Raw genomic sequence first — 27,232 nt, forward strand, 5'->3', positions numbered from 1 at the left:
TGGCCAAGTATTCATCTTTATGCAGTCTTATTCAGCTCTTTTAAAATCATAGGAATATCAAAGTTGGGTTTTTTGCAGGTGTACTATAGTTAAAACAGCAAATGCAGCAAGCACTGTGGGCTGGGCAGCACTGTCTTGCACTGGTTCACCTCCTTTCTCCAGGGTTGATTTCAATCAGTGGTGATGGGTGGGGGGAGAGAGCCTGCCCTCAGCCCCTACTGCATGGGATTCTGCAGGGTTCAGTGCTCTTTCTGCTCCTACACATCTCTGCAAGTTATACATCCTTGGCTAGTTAAGCGATGCTATCAATGTCATATCCTGGTGCCTAGAGGCTGTGAGGGTCTGGATGAACCCTGGTAAAACAGAGTGGTTTTGGGGTTTGGGGCCTGGCGGTTCTAGGACTATGCCATCTTTGGTGCTGGATGGGGTTGGATGGGGTTGCACTGCCCCAAACAACCTGGGGGTTCTCCTGGACTCACGACTCCTACCCTAAGAGCAGATGGCAGTCATGGCTAGGAGGGCCTTTGCACAGCTTCATATTGTGAACCAGTTGTACCCATTCCTAGATTGGGTGGCTCTGCTCATGGTCACTCATGCCTTAGTCATTTTCCAATAGATTACTGTAATGCATTCTACATGGAGCTGCCCTTGAAGAGTGTCTGGAAGCTTCAGCTGGTGCAAAATGCAGTCGCGCAGTGGTGCAGGCAGTTATGTGTACCTCTAGAACAGCACGTTACACCTCTACTCCATAAGCTACTTTGGTTGCCAGTCTGCTTCCAGGTCCAATTCAAGGTGCTGGTTTTGACCTTTAAAGCCCTCCGTGGCATGGGTCCAGGTTATTTGAGGGACCGCCTCTCCCTGATTACATCTGCCTGTCTCATCAGATCTGGCAGACGAGGCATGCTATGGGTCCCATGTGCTAGGGAGGTACACTTGGTAGGGCCCAGGAGGTGGGCCTTCTCTGCCATGGCACCCAGCTTATGGAACATCCTCCCTCCCAAAGTGATGCTGGCTTCATCCGGCTGATTTTCCAGAAGCCCCTCAAAACCATCTGCTACCCTCTCTTACCTTTGTGATTTTTTTTAATAATATATTTTTTTATATGTTAACTGTTTTATAGCCTTATTGTACACCTCCAAGAGTTACTTTTTCATGAGATGGGTGGCCATATAAATTTGATGAATAAATAAATAAGCCATATGTCATATTATCACTACATTATGTTTTATTAATTTTTCTATTAATGGAGAAGATGTATTCGATATAGAAACACTTTTATTTACATTGGTTGGTCTCCCATAAACTTTCATAAACTATGTAACTTGTTATATATAACTTGTATTTATATAAAAGAAATAACACCATGAAAATAATGAAGTGTTCTCAGATTGTTTATATATTTGTAGTTGTTTAAATAATCCAGCAATTAAGCTTCACTCCTGAAGCAAGATGTAACTGTCAAAGCTCAGGGCTTGGCCAGGGTAAATTGTACACACTCTCTTTTGCTTTATACAATGAGCCTGAGAAACAAGCCAAGCATTTAAGATAGAGAAAAGCAAAAACTGGTACCAGATACATCCTTGGGTAAATAGAAATGATACAAAATGTTTTCTAATTAACATTGTATATTAGGTCTTCTTCGGGCTAATTGCAGAACTTCTACTTTTTTTAATCCTCTTAAGTCTCCTCCAGTGGGATCAATAATGTTTTAAATTCACGGCCTGCTTTTTTCACATTCTTCCTAAGATATCTATTTTATTTTATTCATTTGGCCACCCATCTCACATAAGTGACTCTGGATAGCGAAGAAAGTTAAAAACTTCAATATAATAATATAAATTGTACATGAAAAATAAGAATTCCCAACTAGAATAAAAGAAAAAAGTGGCAGCCAAATATAACCCTCAACAATAATTAGCAATATCTCCCAAGCTCACCTAATCTCATGACCCCCCTGCCTGGGAGCTGATCACAGTGACTTAGTGGAAGAATCAATGACCCTGAAAGAGATGATGTCAGAAGCAAGAGCTCCTGACAGGGTCATCCTTGCTAGCAAGGTACAAACCTATGTGCGTGCGTGCGAAGCATCACTTTCACAAATAGTTCCAGAGACTACAAGGAACTCTGGTCACCAACATTAGAACTGAAAGAGGAGTTTCTTGTTTTAAAAGGACTGATAAGAGTATGAAATACTGTGTGAACCAAGGAAAACTTGAAATTGATAAAACAGAGACACAGCATACCAGATTGGGCATTTTAAGAGTAAGTGAACTTAGATGAGCTGGAATGGCCACTTCAAATCAGATGGTTACTTGTACTATTCAGGGCTTAAGACCACATGAGAGAAAGTGGCAAAAAGTTCATTGCTAAGTGATTGCTCAGTTGTGGAACAGGTGATGAATCAATGATGTGTCAAAACTTCTATTATACTTTATAAGTTTACTCTGTATAACAGAAGTTTTGACTTGGAAGATGTCCAATCCAAGCACGGAATCAATGTAAAGAATAGATTCTGAAACCGACTTGGATCTTTTCATCTGAAGTGCTAGAATGTTTTTTTCTGCTTCTATTTTCACAATGCCACTTATCGTTTCCCATGGATATTTATGCAAATAGAAGCAGAAAAAACATATTCTAGCACTTCATATGAAAAGATCCAAGTCAGTTTCAAAATAAGGTATAGCAAAAGAAAGATTGAAGATAAAAGCCTTGGGAAACAAGCCCTCATGACTATTGAAGGCAAATTTACAGTGTTATGCAAGGAAAGTCAAGAACAGATATCTCAATCAAGAATGTCAACAAATAAATGAAAATAACAGTAATAGAAGAATGAGTTCCATAAGAAATTTTATAACTGAAGCAGAAATAGTGAATAATAATTAAAGAAGAGATCTAATAGAAGCAAATGGAAAGAATAAAGGAAGAAGGAATGACTACTGAAATCCATACAAGTAGGATTACAGAATGACAGAAACATTTGTGCATCGTAAGCAAGTCAATACTCAACATTACCTCTACGAGGTGGGAAATGGATAACAGTATACTGGGATGCAAAGTAATCTCTAGATTAAAAATCCCAATTTGCATAGAATGGTAGGAGCACACTTGGGGTAAAACTGGGCTTTAGTTGCGCTTGTTGCATACAGTACTGTCAAAAATGTGTCCAAGCTGACTGATATTGTTCTTACCATTAGCAGGAAATGCTGAACATGGCACAACTCTACAGTTTCTGTATGTTACTTAATAGTATTATGTGAAAGCCTAAATTGACAACAGCTATGATGGGACACTGGCTGTTCAGCACTGCAAATTGAAAGAACACTCAGGTTGAGGTTATACTGAAGCTGAGTTAATTTAACCATCATCACCATTCTTTATCAAAGCTAAAATATTCTCATACCTTTGAAACAAGTCTCAGTCATATCTAGTAAGTACTTAATACTACTTCAGATGTAATATGCAGCATCCCTGTGGTATATCTTATTACATACCTTGGCCTACAGACAAATAATTTAATATATATATATATATATATTTATATAAATTGTTCTATCCTGTTCTTCTACTACTTATGCATTATTGACATATAGTAATCATTTTACTGATTACAATTAACATATCCATACATGAGTATGGTTATTGGCAATGAAAAGTTAAACTTTTGCTGATGTTTCTGATAAGTCAGGATAGCATCTAAATTGGAAAACAAGGCAAGGTAAACCTAAAGTGAAGCATGTGAATCCAAATTGCCAAACTAAGATTTGACTTTTGTTCAAATCAACAAAATAGCTGTTTTTTTTTCCTTTTTACTCTGCCCTAACGCTTCTTATAAAGAAACATTTGTTAGTAGAAGGCATACATTTGTTCCTTCCTCACCTTCCTCTGTCTGACTCTCTCTCTCTCTCTCTCTCTGTATTTGTGTATTTGACATTATTATGAAATGAAGGATTAAAAATACATTGCTAGAGAGGAATAGAGTTGGATAAAAATGGAATTGAAGCAGGTAAGAGGTAGTTCAAGGAATGATGAATAAATGTTAAGTATGATAAGACATATTCTGAAACAGGGGGATTAGTTTAACACATGATGGAAGGGTAATAGAAAAAAGAAGAGTATTCATGCATTTATGCATTGTGTAAGGCAAAAAGGGAGAGAGAGATATGTGACTTTCAAAACGCATGTGAAAGACAGGTAAGGGTAAATACGTCAGATACCAATTTACAGTATGTCATGAAACACATCATCTGATATATATAATAGCTTTTTAAATAGGTCTTAGCTACTGCATTCATTTTACGTACCCTATTATCAATGAAGTCACTACAGTGCAATTTGATGAGTATTATTTATTTCTCTTGCTCTTGGAAGCAGAAACATCTACAAACAGTATAGCAGGACTAATTGACACTATTATTGTACTTTCAAAAGTCAGAACAATTTGGAATTTCAGCTTAAAACAATGTCCATCACCTTTATCCATCTATCTTTTGCAGAAACAGATACTCTAGTATGTATGCGGTGTTGTAAAGCTAGATTGTTAGAGCTTTGTGTGATGTAGAAGCACTAATTTCAGTGCTTAGTGGTGCAAATGAAATTATTGTTGCTCTATGGAACTGTTGAATATTGGTTGACCCGCATTTTGAATTGCATCATCAGGCTTACCTTACCTAAACTTGGACACTGGTCATGGTGGGCCATGTTAGTAGTAGACTACCAGGGAACACCAGACCTGTGGGATACACTGGGAAATAAAAAATAAAAAAATAAAGAATCTAGAAGGGCATAGTGGTAAAGCACTTCTGTGCTGTTGTGGGGCAGGGGGTGGGGGGGACCTGCATGTATATATAGATGAAGTCTCCAGGATTCAAGCCTGACAAAGAGATTTCAAATACTTCTGGTTCAATTTGAATCCCATTTCATTTGGGATAGACAAAATGAAATATACATATTGAGAAATAATGGCTGAAGTGATTTATATTAATACATTTGTATAGGAGAGGAAACAATATGCTAAGCATAAAATTAATACATTATACATGTAATGAATTATACATTATAATGAATTCTACAGTACTGTATACATTCATCTTATTTAACTTCTGATACAATTTTTAAAAACTATTGTCATTCAAAATTCTTTCAGAAAGAAGTGATTTAAAGCATTTTGTCTTTGAACCAGATGTTCTTACTCCTTTCAACAACAAAATAAACAGAACTTCAGTAAGTTGGATACCAATTACCAATGCAAACCTTGAAATACTTGCTCAGTTTGGGAATTGCACTTTTTAAATACAAGCAGCTAAAGCAAGTCCATTCATATGAAACTGCAGTACAACAGCCAGAGACATTTATTCTTCAAACATGTGTAGAATTAGTAGATGGTGGTGTGTCAATATTACTCTTATTATCTTTAACTTCATTCAGAGGCGAGTTGTGACTAATCTGGCATTCAAACACTTGCTTATAGGCCTTCCTAAAATTCTCAGAAAGGAATGCATATATAATAGGATTCACTGAAGAATTACTATAAGCCAGGCAATGTGCTGTTATTCTGAAGAGAAATGAAGCTTGAGTCAGGGGGAAATCTCCAAATTCAGCCCAGAGGTGGACAACATGATGTGGAAGCCAGGATATCCCAAAAACCACTACAACCGCAAGGACAGTTTGAGCTGTCTAAGAGAGAAAAAATTGAATAATGTGAAAAAGCTGCCACAAAACTGAGTTGTACAAATAATTACTAATGCACCTTTAAAGCAATGAAAATAAAAAGGATGTGTGTAAGCACACCAAATCATCCAGTATTTTAGAGAGTGGCTTGATAGGTTTAATAAGACCAAATATTATTTTATGATAAGAATTTACCCCTTCAAATCCATAAATAACAATCCTAAAAACACTGAATTTGAAGTAAGAACCATTCAACTCTGAGTTATATCTTCAGGACTACCTTGTAAATTATCTATTGGCATGCTGAACTTTCAATATTAACCTTGTCAAAACCTTTAAAACTCAAAGGCCCCCCAGACTCCTGGATCTCAAGTGACCCTGAACAGATTTCAGACTCAGATATTATAGCCACTAGTCCAGAAATCTCTAAGTCAGTTGCCTATGCAGGTATCTGTCTCTTGAATTCAAAGAGACCAAAACCTAAGAAAGAGAAAATAATTTACCAAACAGGAGTTGCTGGTAGTGGTAATGTGGTATTGCTGGTTAAATGACCAGCTAGCCACATGTCACTCTAACCAGAAAAAAATAAAATTAAGATCAGGACTTGGCTGGCAACCTATACTATAGAGATATCTAACTTTCTTAATGCAAAAGGCCACTCATTTTGGCATCTGAGACCTATGTGGGGTCTGGCTAGGGATTGTCATGAAGTCAATGGAATAGAAAGGGATAGGGAGAGAGAGAGAGAGAGAGAGAATGGTTGATGGGATAGAGATAAAATGGTTGCAGCTTATGGCATCCATTTTGCCACTCAACTGCACCAAAACCAAGAAAAAATTACTCATTTCAATACATTTTAAAACAGATTTTTAAAAAACCAAGAAAAATTCCAATCCTGCCTCCTAAAACTGGGGGGCGGGGGGATGGAAAATAGAAAACTTCAGACCCATTTCTGTATGAATGACCTGAGGATGCTCTTTTTTCAGGTTGCCCACCTATGCACTAGGAAGAAATTCAAGGAAAAAGAAAACACACAGTGAATTAAATATGTATTTTACCAATGATAACTCTGATCTCATTGATCATTTATCAAGTAACTAGAGTATTTTGTTTTCTTGTACATTCAAGATTTGTCATATGATAAACAATTAACCAATTTTCTGACTTGGTATCAGTATAGAACTGAATAAAAAGTATAATTTATCTTCATCTAAAAGGTCTGATTGTTATTATTTTCACTTAGGATTTTTTTTAAAAAAAGATAAGCTTTTGTTGTATCATCTGCTGATAATAGTGAACCATAACACTTTCTGTCCATAAACCTAGCTGAAATAAAAGGTTGCTTACATAACAACTTAATTTATAGCATCTTTCATTTGTCCTTTTTAAGGCGTATATGTTCCAGCCAAGCAATCTTGGATACAACTGATGACAGTGTAAAATAATGAGAAATGAGCCTTTTGATAGTAGTAATTGTATATAATAGGCTGAAAATCTCTTGCAACATCTCAGCTCAGAAGTCATTATACTTGTATTGATATGGTTTGCAACCAAGGAGATTCTACAAGGTTGCCCTTGTTTGTTTGTTTGTTTATCAAATTTCTCTGCCACCCATTCTCATACACGATTATTTAATATAATTTTATAGATTTTCCTTAAAAAGCAAAATATATGAAGAGTAATTTCACCAAACACCAAATACATTTTTAAATCATTTATGTTTACACATCAAAGCCAGGCTGTGAAACTTGCTCATGAGTAAGTGATTTTGTGAGTAAGCACATCAATTCATTAATGAAAAGCTTGCTGAGCTGCTCACTTTTGGCTAATTTTGCCCTTGGTTAAGCTGCGGTTATCAAAAAAAGGCCAAATCATATACAAGCATTAGCAATCTTCTCAGTGCAATCACCCACCTTCTCACAAGATTGCTAAATCTTGTAAGATTTTGGCTACACCACCCCAAATCTTGTAAAGAACTTCAACATCTAGATATTAACCAAGATCATTAAAATCTCATGAAAGATCTTGTGCAAAATTGATGAAACTCTCATGTGGGTTCACTAAAATCTTCTGAAATTAACTGATTTTGCAAAATTTCAGTCATCTGTATTATTCAAGTTTTAATTTAAATTGGTGGATCATGGGATAATTTTCAGCAAGGAGAGTTATACTGTATACAATTTATCTGTAAGTCCTAAAGAATTACGCATGACTTATTTCTGAATTATACATTAAAGTACCTACCCACTTTGTCTGTCTGTCTGTTTTATTTAATTTATAGGCTGCCCAACTCTCAAATGACTCTGAGAAGCTTACAGTTAGAAACACACACACACACACTGTATATATACGCTGTATATATGCACATATAAAAGATAAAACTGACTAGAAGAGCAAAGTTTTTAAAACAAAACCAACACAGAATAAAACAGGCAAAAAGACAAAAGGGGGCTCCACAATCACTCTGTTCAGAAGCCCCAGGGAACAACCATGTTTTGAATATTTTCAAATATTCAGTATCTGCCAAATAGCAATATCCTGTACAAGAGTCCTGGACATGATCCTACAGCCTGTTCTTCTCCGGCAGGGACATTGCCCTAAACAGGGTCATTGGGCAGCTATTGGAAGAGGCAATAAGATGGAGTAACAAGAATGTTTTGCTGTCCTTATTACCGCAGTGTAATCCCTACTGTTGTCTGTTATTCATGACCATCAGATCTACTCTTCGTCTTCCTCCAATGGCGCTCCAGGCTTCTCTTCACATTCTTCATTTCCCAGAACTCCTCAGAAACCAAGGTGCACCCCAGGATTGGAGTAGGGAGAGAAGATGCATGGGGCAATCCAGTCTAAGGCCCCCACCAAAAGTCCATTCCAGGCCACACCACGACCTCAGCCAAACAGCTCATCAGACCCTCGGGGAAAACTCCAAGCTCCCTCTGGAATCCTACCGAGTCCATCGGTGGCTCGGGTCGGTTCACTAACAGGCCATGTCCCCCTGCAGGGTGGGGTGGCACTAGTGAGCCAAAAGGCAATCAGAAAGTAATCTGACAACAGCAATGGTGGACTGATGACTATGTCTTCCAAAACCGGACAATTTGTCAACTGCCCTGGGACGAAAACCAGGCCTGATGTGTGATCTCTGGTATGCATCAGGCCCCTGATGACTTAGGACAGGTTCATGGTTGCCATGGAGGCTATGAACTACTGAGCTGCTCTGGTCTCATTGTCACTGGATGGCAAATTGAAATCCCTGAGACCCATAAGCCATTCCAGCAATGGAATCTAGCAACTCAGTTAGGGAAGAAGCTGTGAACCAGGGAGGATGGTACAACAGCAACAGTCCCTCTATGCCCTAGAGATCAACTTCAGCCAGGGAGTTTCACACTCAGTTATCTGCAGGGCAGAGCTTCTGAAAGCCAGTAAGGACTTGCAGAGAACAACTGCCATCTCCCCTCCCCTGAAGTCATGGCTAGTGCCAAACCCAAAACCCAGGTGGCCACAACTTCAGGCAATCCCCACCCCCTCCTGGTCCACCCAAGTTTCAATGATACTTCAAGGCAGGTTGGCCATATCCACTATCAAACCTGGGGACAGGTTTGAGATGAGATGAGATGAGATGAGATCAACCTGGCATTCAACACCAATAGCCAGAGCCCAGGCCACCAAGGATCCTGCAGGCTGGACATCAGGATCACTTTCAATTATCTAGAATATTTTCCTAAAAGCAAGCTACATGATATGGCAGAAACAGAATCTATCTCAAAGCAACTTTAATAATGATCTGTGTAGGTAGAATTCTTCAATTCCATTTTAGTGTTTCTTGACCCTTGTTTAATTTTTGTATCTGCATGTAGGTAAAGGTAAAGGTTTCCCTTGACGTAAAGTCCAGTCGAATCCGACTCTAGGGGGCGGTGCTCATCTCCGTTTCTAAGCCTTGGAGCCGGCGTTGTCATAGACACTTCCGGGTCATGTGGCCAGCATGACGACTCGGAACGCCGTTACCTTCCCGCCGAAGCGGTACCTATTGATCTACTCACATTTGCATGTTTTCGAACTGCTAGGTGAGCAGGAGCTGGGACGAGCAATGGGAACTCACCCCGCCGCGCGGTTTCGAACCGCCGACCTTCCGATCGACAGCTCAGCGGTTTAACCCGCAGCGCCACCGCGTCCCTGTATCTGCATGTATTCAGCAAATAAACAAAGAACGTCACAACATAAAAGGAAAAAAAAATGAAAGGATATTTTAGGAAGAACTTGAGGTCTTTTTCCTATGGGGAGTTTTTTCAAATGCCTGTTCCTGTATTACATGATGTTCTTTTTAGACTATTGTATAATGCTCACAAGACAAGGATATAATTTCTGCATTTAAGCAAGACAGAAAATAAATAGTAATTCTTGGAAATGTTATTTGACTGCATGCTTGATGATTGGCACTGATTTGCTAAGGTAAATAAAGTCACAAGGTCTGAAAAGCATATATCTTTTTATTTTTGGTTGATGTTGGAAAATGTCAATATCTATTGGAATTTTTTTTACTGTTCCAGTGATTTCATAAATAAATGTAAAATCAAAATGGATTGCTGTACTTAATAAGATAACTTGATAATTGTCATCCTTTATTATAAGGTAAGGTAAAGGTTTCCCTTGACATTAAGTCCAGTCGTGTCCGACTCTAGGGGGCGGTGCTCATCTCCGTTTCAAAGCTGAAGAGCCGACGTTTGTCCATAGACACTTCCATGGTCATGTGGCCGGCATGACTAAATGGAATGCTGTTACCTGCCCACTGAAGCGGTATCTATTAATCTACTCACATTTGCATGTTTTCAGACTGCTAGGTTGGCAGGAGCTGGGACTAGCAACAGGAGCTCACCCTGTCACGCGGATTTGAACCGCCAACCTTCCAATCGGCAAGCTCAGCAGCTCAGTGGTTTAACCCACAGCGCCAGAGCATCCCACTTATTGTAAGGTATTTATTTAAAATACCTTTTATTGTAAGGTATTTATTTAAAATAAGTTTTGTGGACTTCATTTAGCCTTTGGTAATGAGAAAAAACTAATGAGATATATTATTATACTTCAATATAATATACGTTCTGGTACTTTTAAATGATGCAATTCTAATTAAAACTAGTACATTGTGCAATGTCATTTAATAAAATGCAGTCTGTCAGATAAATGTCATTTAAAAGGGTTACGTATGCAATAAAATAGACTTTTAGCAGTACAATGCTATATATGTTGACCTAAAAGTAAACTCTTTCACAATAACTTACTAGAAGGAAAATGGTAGTCTGCAAGGCTAAATACATCAGTGATGGTAAATCTCAATTAACTCAGTGTGACTTTCATCTAAGTAGCTATGTTTAGGACTGCTCAGTAATGGATTTTGCAAAATCAAACTCTAATTTTCATGATATGGGTCCAAAAATACCTGAAGACAGTAATTATAATAGTTATATGTTAATTTCTCTTATATTTTATTCTATTATATAAAATATTATATTTTATTACTTTATTACCTTTATACCTTTAAACTACTTTATTATATTTTATATTTTACATTTTATATTTATATTTATATTTTTATAATGAATCTGTTTTTATATTTTAATCTATTATCTTAATTTGATTGTAAATGGCCCAAAGTAGCTTACCGAGATGGGTGGTGAAGAAATGTGATAAATAAATAAATAAAATTATCTACAAAGTTATTCAGTGTGTGTGTATACACACATACACGTACACACATGCACACACACACACACATACTGCTTTCTACGTACTGATTAAACATTGTGATTCATTGAAGGATAGAAACATATTAGGACAACAGCAACATGTTATAGTATTTAAAATGAGGGATCAATGTTGACTTTCATTTCAAGAATTGTAATATACCCTGAAACTAACAGAAAGCTGTTAAAGCTTAATGTCTGTTACCTGTTACCTCATACCCACTCTAATTTTGACTGCCAACTCCATGGTTTCAGTAGTAGTCATATTTTTCCCCTTCTTTTCTTTGCTTTGTTTATCATAGTGTGATAAAGGGTTCTATAGAACTCAATCACTTGCTAATGACTTTGTGATACTTTAATTGGCTTAATAAAGATGTTGCTCTGCTATAGATTTTGGACTAAGAAAGGCTGTTTACCTTCTTCTTGGATGCTTCTGACTTCTTTGATATGTTCCTCAGCTTCTTATGCAGATGATTGAGGACCTGAGAAGATACAAGTACCTTTCATATGATTAGTTTATTTGTACTGTTTGGAATTTTCTTTAAAATATGTACTAGTTGATTTTCACAGAAAAATGTCTAACACATTCCACAACTGTAAACTCTAACTTGCTAAATATATTAATTCTCCTCAAATATGCCAAAATAATGTTTGAAGCAAAAGGTTGGAAAAATCTATCGAAAAAATGGAACTCTTGTTCCAAAGAATTTCATTATAAATCATAATTAATCAAATCAGTAAACCAGTAAATAAATCACGTTTTAATTGGGTTCTTACCATAACAGTCACACCATGAAATGGCAACAGCTGTAACATGTGACTGCTATTCGCCATCTGGATTGCCGCACATATATGATTGATTAAGGGCATATATGCACTTACCGTATGAATTGCTCCTGTTCTGTGTGCATGTCAGCTTGACTCTAAGCCAGTATAAGAAAATCCTGTTCAGACTGGCATCAGCTTGCAAGTATTCATCCCAACTTCAGGCTACCATGTCCTTCCACTGGATAATTTCCCTGCTGCTATGCCCTCCTACTTCTATCTTGCAAAACATGATTACCAAACCCTTTCCTTTCTGTGAGTGGATCTTCCTGGATATCAGTATTTTTACACACACACACTTATATATGCACATATATATAAAAGATACTGTAGATGCAGATACAGATACAGGTAACACAAACATACATACAAAGTTAAATTAAATTTATATATGCAAAATCATCAAAATCCACATATATACAAGCATAACAAAAAGTTTCTTTTTTTAAAAAAAGTCTTCCTTACTTTTACATCTGTTTCTAAGAGCTTTTTTATTTGTTTTATAACAGTAGAATAGTCGGTAAAACTCTTTTTATATAACCCATATGTTGCTGGTTCTAAACTTAACAGGAAAGTGTTATTATTATTCTTATTATTGACTTTCTTTCTTCCTTTGCTTCATTTATTTAATAAGTGCAGTCCTATTGTTTCATTGAGTTTCTAGTCACCTGAGATAGAAAGGTTTCATCTAGCTTCCAGATAAGCATATAGGTTCCTTGGGTTATTGGGAAGCTGACAGCAAAGGCCTTCTTTTAGGTAACTAGAAATTGTTAATGTGGTGGAATTGCACTTATTAGAAAAAAAAAATAAAGCAAAGGAAGAGGGAAGAAGTCCAGAAATAATAATAATAATTTTCCTGCTTGATTTGAATTAGCAACAGCTAAGTTACAAGACAGAAGCTTTATTAACAGTAAATGGCAAGATAAGGTTAAGTTAGAAATGATCCTTCTGCAGAGTAGCCACTGAACTACTGTTGCTAGGCCGCAGCAAACTGAAAGCACTCTAGCCTAGCCAGGAGTCCTTGAGCAACATAGGGAGAAAAGTGTACTTCTGAAGCAAGTTAGAGAAATAGATGTGGATGTTGCTTTCAGGGTGGGTGGAGAATCAATAGAGGGCAACATCATCTGTTTCTACCTTCCAGAAATGGTTAACAGCCAGTTCTGGTAATGGGCAAGAGAGAAGCTTTTCAAGTGAGTATCCACACTAGTTCCACACTTTAATACTGGGAAGTGAGCATGGCTTGGTGACTTTCTTACACCACAGTCTCACTCAAGACATTTAAGAACTAAATCCCACTGTATTCAACAGAATTTAATCCCAGCTTTACATAGGATTGCAGCCTTAGTCAAGATTTATGATACACTGCAGCTGTGGCTTGGAGCTGTAAGAGTAACCATCATTGGACTTACTGGGGTTTACTGTATTTCTAAATAGGTAGGTCTAGGATTTCATTGTTGAACAGAGACATAATGAACAATATTTTTGTGTTTGTCTTTAACACACCACTAAACATCTTGGAGTCCTTGCTTCATTAGATTTCTCATGACTATTTCTTGGGAAATACAACATAGCTGTTTCAATCACAACATGGATTTACTTGGCTCTTTGATTTTCCTGAGGTTTTTGTTTTAATCAAGCCTAGAACAGTATTTTATTTTTCTGAATAAAAGATAACCTTAAATCATCCAAGGACAGTACTTATAGGTACCATTAATCCATGTATTCCTCTCAGTCTAACCTTCTAGTAGATCTAGGGATGCTAAATTCTTTAGACTTTTGTGATACACTATTTGCAGTTCAGCATTCTACCCCTTTATTACTTTTGCATTTGTGTAGCACCTTGAAAACTGGTTATATAGTGGCCCCTTTTTCTTTCTATCACAAATTTCAGAAATAATATTTCTATAATTTTTCATAAGCTGTATAAATTTTGCAAGACAATACCCTTAAATCACATCAGGGCTCCTTGCAAACATTCTGCTTTAAATTCAGGCTGGAAGTTTCTTTGCAAAAAGAGTCAAATAATACTGCACATTAACAAGATACATAAATAGGTTTTACACTTCATTACTAGGAATTCTAATACATTTGATTTTAGCATATTTTATTATGCTAGAGATGCAGACTTGAGTCAGCCTCTACATTCCACTTGTAGTCTTCTCAAAAAGGTAATTTATCTATTACCAATCCCATTTCCATGCAGAGTGCAGACATTAGTCAGCCAGTGGAGAGAAAAACAGAAAACAAGAAACTAAACTAAGGCTACATTTCTGTGTTCTTTTTCTGAAAACTGTCATAGTGTCTTAGCTATGAATTCCCTTCTTGGACAAAGAAACTCAGTGACCATAAGCAAACTAACACCCCAGGAAAACATGCAATTACCAGTCTGAACTACAATATTTTACTTATAAATGTACCACTGTGTTCTACTCAGCAGCACTTCTAAACTCCCAAGTTTGGTGAATCTAATGAGAATTGTAGTTCAAAACATCTGGATGGAGCTACATTGGTGAAGACTATTATGTAAAATAACAATACCGGAATGCCCAAGTGAGCAAATTATTATGTATTATGTCTAAAAACTGGAAGCTTCAACTTTGCTCCTTAAAGAAGCAACACTGAGAACAGATTTTGTACTTGAAGTGCAAAACTAGAATATGCAGGTGACTTTTGCCTCCACTCAGAATGCTTTCAAAGGCTTTAACATTAAAAAATGTGAGAAAGCAGACATTTGCAAATGTGATAGGCATTAGGATTAATGTATTTTTCACAACTCACAATAGTATTAGTAATATTAGTCAAGCTCTTGACCCCATCAACCGTATTAGAAAGACACTGGGTGGTTGGAAATATCAGCCAGCAGAAGTCCTCCCAAAGGCACAAAGAACGACCTTTCAGATGACCTGGTCTAAGTCAGCAGTCTGCCCAATTCCAATTGGCCAGGCAGGCTTACTATGTAACCACCATCTTCAAACCAGGCTCCATACATGTTACTCAACCTTGAAGGAGGCAGAACTCCAGTTTCTACTACCACTTTGTTTTGTTTTAGTGGGATCATCAATCTCTCAGCATACATAGAATCCACTGCCTTAAAATGAAATTTGATGTAGCTGAGAGCAGCTCATAATTTTACATTCCTTTCAAACACACTGTTACTTTTTGAAATCTTGTCAGTGGATTACTGGCCTACCTAGTGAGTTGATCATGAGTTTTACAAAAATCCCATATGCTAAAATGGTACTTTCCCCAAACAGGTCATGGGCCATGAAGAGATATTCACATCTGTCATGCGCTGCCTACTACTGAGTAAAACACAGACACTAATTTAGGGAAGATCAGGTTCTGGTTTATTTCAGCATAGTGCATAGCTAGAAAAAGCTGAGAGTGAAGGGAGAGCGCCGGTACGGGGTTTAAATAGCCCGTGCCGGTCAGCGCCCCCCCCCTTGGGTTGTGTCATCCCCCCAAGTCCAGTATGCTTCGTTGCCGGTAGGTGAGGGGTCGCGGGGCCCCTGCTGGTGCCCCGGGCTTCTCTCGTAATCGTCTTCTTCCTCCGGCCGGTGATTACTTTCAGCTGGGCGATATCCTTTGCGTTCCGGCTGACAGCTCCAAGCGTGCCTCGTGATCCGCCCTGTCTTTGTCGCTCTTTCTTCCCCCTTTGCGTTCTTTTGACTGGATTTTCCGGCCGGGGTCGTTCCCTTCTCCTCGGGGTCTGTGTCTGTTGTTGTGCGTCGCTTTGCTTATCTTTTAATCCCTTGCTCTTGTTTCCGTGGTATTATGTGTGCCGTTGTGCTGATGCATTCAGCTCAACGGTGCTCATGACAACATCACTATCTACTGTGGCACCACTGGAGGGGAGTCTGTAGTGATGTAAATTCTCCATTCTGTGTTATTGGGATGACTTAAATTCCCATTTACACCACAGCATAATGCTGCCTGGGCAGCAGAGTCTTGCATTTTGTACCGTCAGGCCATCACTTCCTGATTTACAATTCAGAAGATCATGGAGGGATCACAACATTCCCTCAGAGAAACAGTTGCAATGGTTCTATTCTGGTTTGCATAGAGTTTACAGACAGTAGACGTTGCCACTCTATAGCCAGCCAATAGGAATCCTTCCCAGGAAGAGGGATAACAAGAAATGCTACTGGAAGCGGCATTCAAATGTTGAACTGTTAGGAGATGGGCACATATTTGATCTTTTGTTCACTTATTGCCTTCCAACATCTATACGGTGACTGAACATTCAGCAGAATCACTACTTTTCCCCAGCAATGATTGCAGTCTTACCATCTCCACTTTTTTCTTTTTGTCTGCTTGTGATCAATTTCCCATAATTTTCTGGGGGGGAGGGCATTTTTATGAAAGCCGCTTCCAGTAGCATTTCTTGTTATCCCTCTTCCTGGGAAGGATTCGTATTGGCTGGCTATAGAGTGGCAACATCGACCGTCTGTAAACTCTATGCAAACCAAAATAGACACTGCCCATGAGCCCCTCAAGTGCTGCTGGAGGACCACTTGGAAGCAGAAGATAATCACAGTCCTAGAAATATAGTGGAGCTCAGGATGCAGGAACAACTCTGCAACAGCCATTGTAACATCAGTAGTTTGGTGAAATAAGCCACATAGCTCTGGGTGTAAGGCTACAAATGTTTGGCAATGGAGTGCCAGACCCATTTTACTGTGCCCCAGATCATGTCCATGCCCTGGATTCTCTCAGGAGATATTAGCATGGCTCTTAACGCTGGAAAGCTACAGCAGAGATCAGAACTACACAGTGTGCACCCTGAGTTGCACATGCTGGTGTGCAATTCAGGGTGTGGAACCAGCATGACCACTTACCCTGCAGACTAGGTACTTTACAAAGAGGTACCAAGCACCTGTCAACACACTTCTGTATCTCATGTTCCCTAAACATTAGCCCCCTACATTCCAGGTCCTCTGCAATGTTACCTGTATCAAGAATTGCTCTTCTGAGGACACATAAAGGAGTTGCCATCAGATAGAACAAATGAATGAATCCATTATGTGACAAGTAGAGAACCACCAGCATGAATACACAGCATAGGTCATCAGAGTTTTCAAAGATGAGATGTGTGGCAGGAAATGCACAAGAACCCAGAATCACATATCACACCATGTTTAGATGTATTTATCTTCGGATAATTTATAGGATTATTATTAATCTGGAAAGATAGCTTTGCAGCAATGGATGTCGATATGTGTTGTTTGTTAAGATCAGAATTTTTTTTTTACAAAGGGAGAAAGAAAATGACTTTCAAATAATGTGAGTGGTGACTGAAGTTCTGTTTATAACAAGTTCCAGGTCTTCTTCTTTCGCCTTTTTTTCCTTAACGGCTAATCTTATGAAGTCTTGTTAATCTTTTAATATTGTTCTATGCATTTCTACTTTATTAGTTTTCATGATAAATTATCATGCAAACTAATAAAATTTAAATATAGTTATGTCCCATACCTTGCTCCTACTTGTTCACTTTTTGACACCTCACTGCCCACTCAAAAGCAAAAATGAAGACATCAGTGTTCAACAGATGAGGTTGACATTCAGTTGTCTCTTCTAATGACATTGTCTGTGATGGGTTGGAAGAGGACACTTACTGTAGATGTGACAACCAGCCAAGATCATAGGACATCATATTTGGGAATGATGATGAGATTAAGGAGAAGTAGAGAAATTATGCTACTACAGTTCTACTCCCCATCAGCATCCACTAGCTGTGGTGGTCACCACCTATAATTTATGCTTTACCTAATGGAAAAAGTTAAAGATATCCCACATTTATCTATAAAAATATAAGACATAAATATATGAAGTAGTTTCTTATGAGATATTTCAAGGGCTGAATGGAATAGAACAATTAATTACTAAGAATGTAGTTCCTTATGTTTCTGGGTAAAAGCAAAAATAAAAAATCCTTTTACGTACATTTATATCTGGTTCTTTTTCCTAGATTTTTGAAAATAACGTTATTTTAATGGATTTTTAAGTTTTTTCCACCCTTGTGGTAATGATTACATTATTCTCTTACAATAAACTAATTACTACTGGTACAGTTATCAACCTTTCATTGTTTATCACTTACTGAGATTAATAACAATTCCAGATGTTCAGGCAGAAAAGCAGAAGTCATCACGAATGTTATTTTCCCTCCCCCTTCAATTAATTCACAAATAGCTACAATCAAGACATGGACACTGAAAAAAAACTTTTGTGGCCAAATAACATGCACATAATAGAACTGTGTAATTGGGAACTACAGAATTCTAGGATATCTTGTGCCAGCAAATAAAAGGAGAATAGGCAAAACAAACAGTAATGCTGGAGTATTGCATTCCATGATATTGCAAGTAGTAGTAATGCTATCTTAAAAGAATTCAGCTGCTGTTGTTCTGGTCTTTCACAAGACTTCTTACTCGCTGAGAAGAAAGCTGAGTATTAGTTTTAATAGAAGATCTTAAAGGGATATGTCTAAGATTCAAATAATTTTCTTCTATTATTACTGATATCCCAAGCCTTTACAGACATAGTAAGTTGGAAATGGTGACCAAAGGCTATCAACAGGCTGTTCTGGTGACAAATATTGAGTCAGCAACTATGGGCTTCTGCTATGCTAATCAGATAATCCTCCTTTAATATTACGTTCTAGCATGTAAAGGTATCCAATAGAAGAAAATATATGTAGCTCTGGGAGGAACTGTTGAGTTCTTGGTGTTCTCAAGGCTTGGTTATTTTCCAGCCAAGTTCAGAGAACACCAATACATAAAGGTATGTGCATGGAATTTCCCCTCAAATCTTACACACTGGGTACCAACAGTTTTACCTCAGTGACCATTACTTAAATATGTCTCCAGAAACAGGATATAAAACAGCATTTTGTTCCATTCAAGCATGCCCCATATATATGTATGTTGAGAAGAATCACACTCTGGGCAACCTCCTGCATGGTTCCATTAGCCATGCTTCCTACTATCTACACAAAAAGCAGGTAGCTACATAAGGAAAACTTTGCAGACTTCCATGCTAAATGCTAACAAGATAGACTCACTGCTATATAAGACTGTAGATGGGGTCAGCAGCAGAATCCCACTGCTTTATTCTCCATTAAAAAGATGTGGATGGGCACATCCCCCCTCCTCCCAAAAAAGAATGTTCTGATATACTAGATCTGGTGTTTAAAATGGAATATTTCTCCTATTTTATTTTTTAAGCTTTCCAACTACGCAGCTATCAAGCTGTTTAATGCAGCTGGTAAATCAGAACATGCACACGGTATTCAAATATCTTGTTTCATTGGAAAACTCGGAAGTACAGAGATTCCAAGTTAAAGTAATGACAATTATTCCAAAATTAATTGAATTTTCATTATGCAGTTGAAAGAAACTTTGTTCAAAGAAAAAGTATCAATATTAAGAGCTGTGATGATTTCAAGGACGCATTAACTTATTTGCTCACCAGCAACAAGTACTAAATTCCAGCAAAATAGCTGTGTCAGCTGTTCTATATTCAAGAGCACAAGATTCAAGATTCACAGAAAGTGAATCGTCAATCAGAATAAGTATATGGAATTTTAAAGGTAGTGATTCAACCCCTCGAGTTTTCAGGATTTCTCTTGATCGTTTCTCCCTCAATCAGATATTCCAATGAGTTCTTCTGGTGACTGTTTCCTAACCGGAACATTAAAATCAATAGCAGATTTTTAACTGATATCCATGATGCAGCATTAGAATCACATAGTGCTGCTGGCTTTTCTTGGTGTCACTACAATTCATACTTTACCAAATACAATGGAAAATTTCCATTGACTGTAATAGTGTTGAATTAACCTTGGTCAGTATTACATTCATTTAGCCACAGATGGCATAGATGAAAATCTCTGGGATGGATTTCAAAACCCCCCTACTTTTTCTCAACCCCTAGTAGGTGAGTCAGAAAAACCAAGGTTCATGAGCAATTTAAAGGGAGGTCATTAAAAACCCCCCAACCCTGATTAACCTAACACAGGCAGAGTGGGAGCAGTGCAAAAACTAGCTCTGGGTTCTGCTTCTTCCTTTGTATGAACAAGCCCCAATAGGCAGCTATGATACTACGAAGGTAATCTATACACCAGTTAATCTGGTGTACAGGTTAACCTTTCATTATTAAAAGTAAGTGCTGTATTTATTTCTTGTTCAACCCTAACTCTAATAAACTCAGTTTTAATTTAAGGGGAGAACTTTACGCAAATCCATTTACCATTTTGAGGGATCAGGGTACTACAAAATTTGAGAACTCCTGCTGTAAAATGTCCTCAGAATTACTTCATCTATAAGTTCTTTAAGCATCTATACATCTGAACTATTATATGCTCAGCAGAACATCTGCAAATGTAATTTTAACCCTAGTCGTGTTGTTCAATATACGGTTATATTTGTACCAGCATAAGGTTATGCACTGGAACTGAACAGCACTAAACAGTCTTGTACCACCTTCTCGCAACCTATTCATGTAAGCTTATGGTATTTGATGTAGCATTATAGGCACATCACATGAAGACAATAGCCAGAAACACCATTAGAGATCAGGTACAAGCTGCACCTGTCCACATTATCACTGTATTCAGACAGTGGGTAAATCACTGACACTTTTTGCTGTACCAAGTTCCCATATCATGGGAGAGGCTACCTCACACATTTCTTCGACAGAACCTCTGCCCTTATGAACTTCACTTACCTTGGCATAGCAAAAGGAGATGAGCAGCAAAGGTAGCAAATACCCGAAGATGAAGGTGCACAGCACATACACTTTCTTGTGCTGGAGATCCGGCCACACTTCCCAGCAGTAGGTCTGGTTAAGGAGTTCTTGGTGGACAATGCGCTGATGGTGAGCCACAGGGGAAGCCATGGCAATAGAGATAAGCCAGATGATCCCTACCCCCAACAGTGCATTACGGGACACCCGCAAGGATGAGGAGCGCCGGGAATGCACAATGGCCACATAGCGGTCCACAGACATAGCCGACAGGGTGAATATGCTGACCAACATGGAGACAGTGAAGAAGTAGTGGATGAACTTGCAGATGAAGGTACCCAGAGCCCAGCTGGGCAACATGTACACGGTAGACTGGAAAGGGATGCAGAAGAGTAAGTAGGCCAAATCAGCAATGCTCAAGTTGAGCACAAAAATGTTGGTAGTGCTGCGGGGTTTGCCTGGCTTGTTCCTGGTGAGCACCGTGATGACCAGAGAATTGCCCATCACCCCCAGGGTGAAAATGAGGCCAAAGGCAATCAAGGTGATAAAGTTCTCAATGCCAATTTCAGAGAGGAAGCTGATCTTCTCCTTGGAGAAGGAGAAGTGCTGAGGAAGGGGGGACCTGGAGGCATTGGAGTCCAGCCAGGACGAGCCCCAGGTCTGATTCAGGTCGCTGGTGGTGGCAGGTGCTTCTGCTGCCATGCTCTGCGCTGCCAGGAAAATAAAACTCTAACGGCACAGCGGTAGCCTGCCAGATCCGCTCCCGCGCGGCTCCCACTGAAATCCTTTCAGAAGGATGCCCCCCGAACTACCGGCTCTCCCTCTCTAACTCAGCGAGCAAAATCCAGAGGCTGAGCACCCGCTCCGCTCCTCCTCGTCCCCCGCCTATACTAGCAGCTCAGAGGAGGGAAGGGGAGAAACAAGCCACCGGCTCTTGCTTTTCAAAGAAGCTCCACGCGCGCCAAAGACTGTTGCTTTCCCACAACCACGCTGTCCTTCATTTCAGTCCGTCCCGTTTCCGCTGCTCCTTAGCAATGGGAAACTTCCCACAGTCAGAACCCAAAGGAGGGAGCAAGGCTGAGCGTGGAAAGACTCTTGCCTTTTCTGGGTCTGACTGCCAGACCTTGGACGCCGCCCATGGGTCAGAATCCTGAGCCAAAGATTCAGAGGAATCTTCCCACCTCCTCTGGTTCACCAAAGCCGACCGCTTTTGCTGCTCCCCTTTCCCGCCTTCCTGGCCCCAGCAGCAGAAGATGGAGCGAGCGCGCGCGAGCGGAGCGAGCCGGGCACTGAGGCAGCGACTGTCCAGCCGGCGTGCGTTGGCTGGCTCCCTCGCCGCCTTTTCTCCTCGCTTCTCCCACTTTCACGCTCCTCCCTCAGCCTGCCTGACGTGTCGCGAACTCTGGCAGCAAAATCAAGTGACGGGCCAGGTCGGCTTCCCACGTTCACTGCACCCGCATGCCGTGCAGTGAGTAAAACCCGGGCCTCTACTGTCCCTGCATAAAACGCTGCCGCTTTCCCCGCCTGGAATCAGCCCATTCAGGGATCCGGTGGAAATGATGAGAAAGGTTCTGCCTTGTCCCTACATGCTGTTCCTCTCCTTTCCTCCTCCTTTTGGGCTGAGGTAACAGAGATGGCACCCCAATTTAGCCAGGCATATAGTAAATTACACCCAGGCTAATGTAACTCCATCTGGATATTTTTTATTACATTTCTAACATGCTTTCCCTATAAAGGAGCCCAGAGCTGCATATATTCTTTCCCTCCCACCTTACTCTGCACAACCCAGTAACCGGCTTAGGCAGGGAGAGGCAGAGACAGAACAAAGCAAGCTAGGAAACATAAAAGCATCTTGTTTTTTAAACCCAGATTTGTAACTCTTTTCACAGACAAGCAAAGAAAGTTCAGAAAATGCAACTAAAGCTAAGGTTTTAGCTCAAAACTAAGTTTTTTGCTCAAAATATGAAATACATCTTTCTAGCATACAGAAACAAAGTACACACACCCTTGCAGCATAATGATATCTGCTTCATCTCTGCTTGGTTGCAACGTCAAAAAAGAGAACAAAACAAGGCAAAACCCTCTCTGCAGTTGACCTCACAACAAAATAGGTAGAAAAAAGTTTCCTGTTCTGATAGCTTGTTAATGCTATTCTATTAATATGATATTATAGTATCAGTTGTACTATATTATCCTTTCAAGCCATGCTCTGTATTGTAACCTAACACAGTATTTTATCATGCTAGACTTGAGAATCTAAGAATCCTTTCATTAAAAGTAAATGCATTCTTAGAAGCTTCTCTAAAGCAGCTTCATTCAGTTATTTAGAAACAAGAAATGTGAAGGTAAGTGAAAATGCCGTCATCTTTTGCACCAATGTTTTCCTGCCGCAGTAACTTTACCTTGTTCATTTTTATTTATTTCATTCTTTGTAGAGAGTGTCCTTCTCCCCTCAGAACACAGTGCCCTTGGGTTTGTTCTCTCTTTTAAAAACGTCAACCACAATTCCATTTTCTGTCCTCAACAGTCAAGACAATGTTTGGTGGATGTGTAAAAAAGCTAGAAAATTCTGGATTCAAATACATACACTGATTCAGAGGATTTTAAAGATTAATATACAATTGAAACCAGAGTTTTTTCTTTTGGGATTGATGGACAAGCAGTTGCAAAAATGTCATGGGACTTTGTTTTTGTATATGTTAACTGCAGCGAGATTATTTTATGCACAAAGATGGAAAGGTTCGGCACTAACCACAATGGAGGAATGGTTGGTGAAGATGATGGAGCTTGCTGAGATGGTTACATTGACTTCTTTGATCAGAGAAAAGGAAATATCTACAATTGCTGCTGACTGGAAACCCCTTATAGACTTTTGGCATGAAACAGAAAAAAATGGACTTAGGATTTATGGTTTTGATGATTAGACAATGATTAGACATGATAGATTATAGAAAGAAGAGAGTCATGTTGTAACTTTAGAGAAAGAGGCAAATTCATAATTGTATTTATAACCGCTGTAAAGAAGATTGGAAGCCACTTTGTACCTTTTTTCTTTCTTTTCTATGTTTCTTTTACCTTTTTCTCCTTTCTTGCACTTTTAGCTTTCTCTTTGATTTCTTTCTTTTTCTTTTCTTTTTCTTACTTTATATTAGTTTATATCAGTCTTTTATCTTATTCTTAAAAAATCTTTAATAAAATTATACAAAAAAACACAAGTCAACACAAGACAATCTGTATCCATTAGCAATTTACACATCACTGTCATTTTGCTTTTGTTTAAGTACTAGAATATCAAAGACTAAAATGGAATCAATACACATTTATCCATTTCACAATTCTTATATGTGCCCCATAGTGTGACTTAATTTGAATAATAGCTTGAAATATAGCGTTAAATTCTAGACATGAATTGAACCCCAAGATTCTACACAATAGATAAGTAACTAGCTGGGAAGGTCAGTATGATTCCTATTATTTTAGCTATCTGTATATTTGCCTCCTATTTATATTTTGATTGTGTTTTAAAAAAATTTTAGGGTTTCCCTTTTTAAGATTGTAGGTTTGATTTTTTTAAAATATATTTTTGTCTGTTCTTTTGTTTCTTTGAGGAATCCTTTGTTTGTCATGTTCACTGTTTCAAAGTGCACTGTACATCGTAACGTTTCACATGCCATGGTGCTGACGTGCATTTCTGTTGGGAGGGAGCTGCTGTGAAACCTTGTACCAAGCTCTGTATCTATGTTCATTACAATGGAATGTGTTTGGGTTATGTGCTCTGTTCAAGGACTTTTCCCACAGACCATCAGAAGCCATTAGGAGCACCTGGGATTGTGAATTTGGGAAGATTCTACTGGGGGAGGGATCTCATTTGCACCGAGGGTTTTTAGTTTGCATTTGGCGCGCTTTTATCATTCTCAGCTTTCTTTGTGATCCTGCATACTATTCTTTAATAAATCAGATATCTTTGAATTCCTGCTCATGAGTCTGATACTGTTTTAGAATAGGCAATCATTACATCGTTATGGATGTTAATCTAAGAATTCAGTGGCTTTTATTACTTACCTTACATTTTAAAAAAATCTTCATTTGTGGCTTTGTGTGTCCTTTATTAATTTAAGAAAGCTCTGGGCTTTTTGTTGCCTTTTTAATTTAAAATGGCCTCTGTACACACCTTTGCACTAATGATGTTATATCTAATTTGTGCTAATGATGTTACATCTAATTGTCTAGTCTGCCTTCTGAACAATACATTGCCAATTTTGCAGACAAATGTAGGCCTAGCAGATTGCTTTTTAATGTGTGAATCACTCCCCAACCCTGCTTTGCACTTCTTAAAGTTACTTAAAGAACTTCAGTTCAGTTTCCTTTCTTCTGCAATAGGGTTTGTTAGGCTCAGTTGCTATGTTAGAAAAAAAGTAGGTCCAAAGAACCATGTGAATCATCCACCAACCCAGTCTTTTCTATGCAATGAGTCATTCCTGTGGATTCAGATGATTGCTTTACATGGGTTGAATTTTTTTCATTCACATCCGATCTTTAATGTGCTTTAAACATCAGTATTGCAAACATTTTAAAACTGAGTTGTATGACAAGTTTTATTTCAAAATTTGGACAAACTATGCTTCTGAAGTATGAAAGCCAGTTTGGTATAGTGATGAAGGCACCAGGCTAGAAACCAGGAGACTGTGAGTTCTAGTCCCATTTTAGGCATGAAGCCAGCTGGGTGACCTTGAGCCAGTCACTTTCTCTCAGCCCTAGGAAGAAGGCAATGCAAACCACTTCTGAAAAACCTGCCAAGAAAACTGCAGGGATTTGTCCAGGCAGTCTCCAAGAATCAGACACAATTGAACGGATTGCAAAAGAAATGTTTCTGAAAGTTCAAGTACCCAACCTTGTCCAAGGAATGGTGTACCTAACAGTTGTGTCAGAATGGGTTAGCTATAATGGTTATAAGGCCATATACTTGTCCTTCCAATGCAAAAGTCAGTGTAGCAGCACCAACTTGTCACTGTCATAATGCAAGTGGTTTAGTGGTTTTGGGATGTAAAAAAAGAGGATGATAGTAAGATTTAGTTGGTTTCATCTATATTGATATTAATTCCCTTGACTCCAGAGAGTCACTCGGAGTGACCCACTGCCTGATTGGCACCAATTGTCAGTAGTGCTGTAATATTTATTTTTTCATAAAGATTTATGCAATTATTGAACTGCCTAATTACTAGGTTGTGCTGAACTTTAATTGGTTACTTTGATGAAATGTAAATGGAATACCTGTGAGAAACAACTTCATTAGGTGATACGCACACACGCTATTTCTAAACAATTGACCAGCTGACATCACTTTACTTCAAATGACCAAAGGTGAGGCAACAGCTCCTCACACACTCATAATTCTGGAAGAAAAAGCAAACCAATTCTCAACACTGATTAAGCTTTACATATGAAAATTATTTCATACAGGATTGTGGATCTGCATGTTCAAGTTTCTTAACTGAGTATTAGTAAGCACTATCCCTTACTTAGAGTGAGTTTTCTGTTACTAGGAGGATATTTTTCTACTTTAGGTTCCCAAGAATCTACCTAGGCTATTGTAAATTTTTTGAGAGACTTGTTATTAATGAAGCATGGGTCAACTACATCAAATCAGCAAATACGTTTTGAGTTTTAAAATCTAAAAATCCAAACCACTTCAGTTTGCTTCTCATTTCTCTTCTTCAGTTTAGTTGGCTTCTCACTTCTCTCCTGAAACTACAATCCTATATATACACTTAGCCAGTAGTTGTCCCACTGAACCTAACTTTCAGCATGACATGCTGAAGAGCTCAGAAAATTTTCCATGATTTCATGACATTTTAGCTGGTCCTAATAAAGAGAGTGATCTGTGGGAATAAATTGGGGAGCTACATCTGAACATGCATAGAACATGCATAGAACACACTACAGCATGGGTGTACGACTTCTCCAAAAGGTGCTAAGGTGTTTTTTAAATGATAAGGAAATAATCATTACAAAGCCTTTAAAGTTCGTATTATTCTTGTTTCACACAATATTCATGCAAATGATGAAGTGTTATAGCTGCATTTGCACTAGATTTTTCAAGAAAAGGTGTCTCATTTCAAGATTCACAATGGGATGAAATACGAGAAGCATTGTACACTGCTGTGAGGCTTTATAAAGAAAGATGCACAAGCTGATAAAAAGATTCATTCAAAGTGAAAATGTATAATATGTCAATAAGATAGGAGGAAGGATATGTAGAA

At 38.5% G+C, this 27,232-nt stretch overlaps 1 protein-coding gene across 1 annotated transcript; it reads right to left on the bottom strand.

Annotated features, from left to right (window-relative positions):
* Positions 1–4,891: 4,891 nt before the first annotated feature.
* On the bottom strand, positions 4,892–22,272 carry GALR1 (galanin receptor 1). Its single transcript, XM_063300220.1, has 3 exons — positions 20,955–22,272; positions 11,819–11,884; positions 4,892–5,673 (listed from the first exon to the last, which is right to left on the bottom strand). The coding sequence occupies exons 1-3, from the start codon at positions 21,672–21,674 to the stop codon at positions 5,356–5,358; spliced, it is 1,104 nt and encodes a 367-aa protein (XP_063156290.1). The 5' UTR covers positions 21,675–22,272; the 3' UTR covers positions 4,892–5,355.
* Between the last annotated feature and the right edge of the window lie 4,960 nt (positions 22,273–27,232).

This window comes from Candoia aspera, chromosome 3, assembly GCF_035149785.1.
Source record: "Candoia aspera isolate rCanAsp1 chromosome 3, rCanAsp1.hap2, whole genome shotgun sequence".
NCBI lineage: Eukaryota > Metazoa > Chordata > Lepidosauria > Squamata > Boidae > Candoia > Candoia aspera.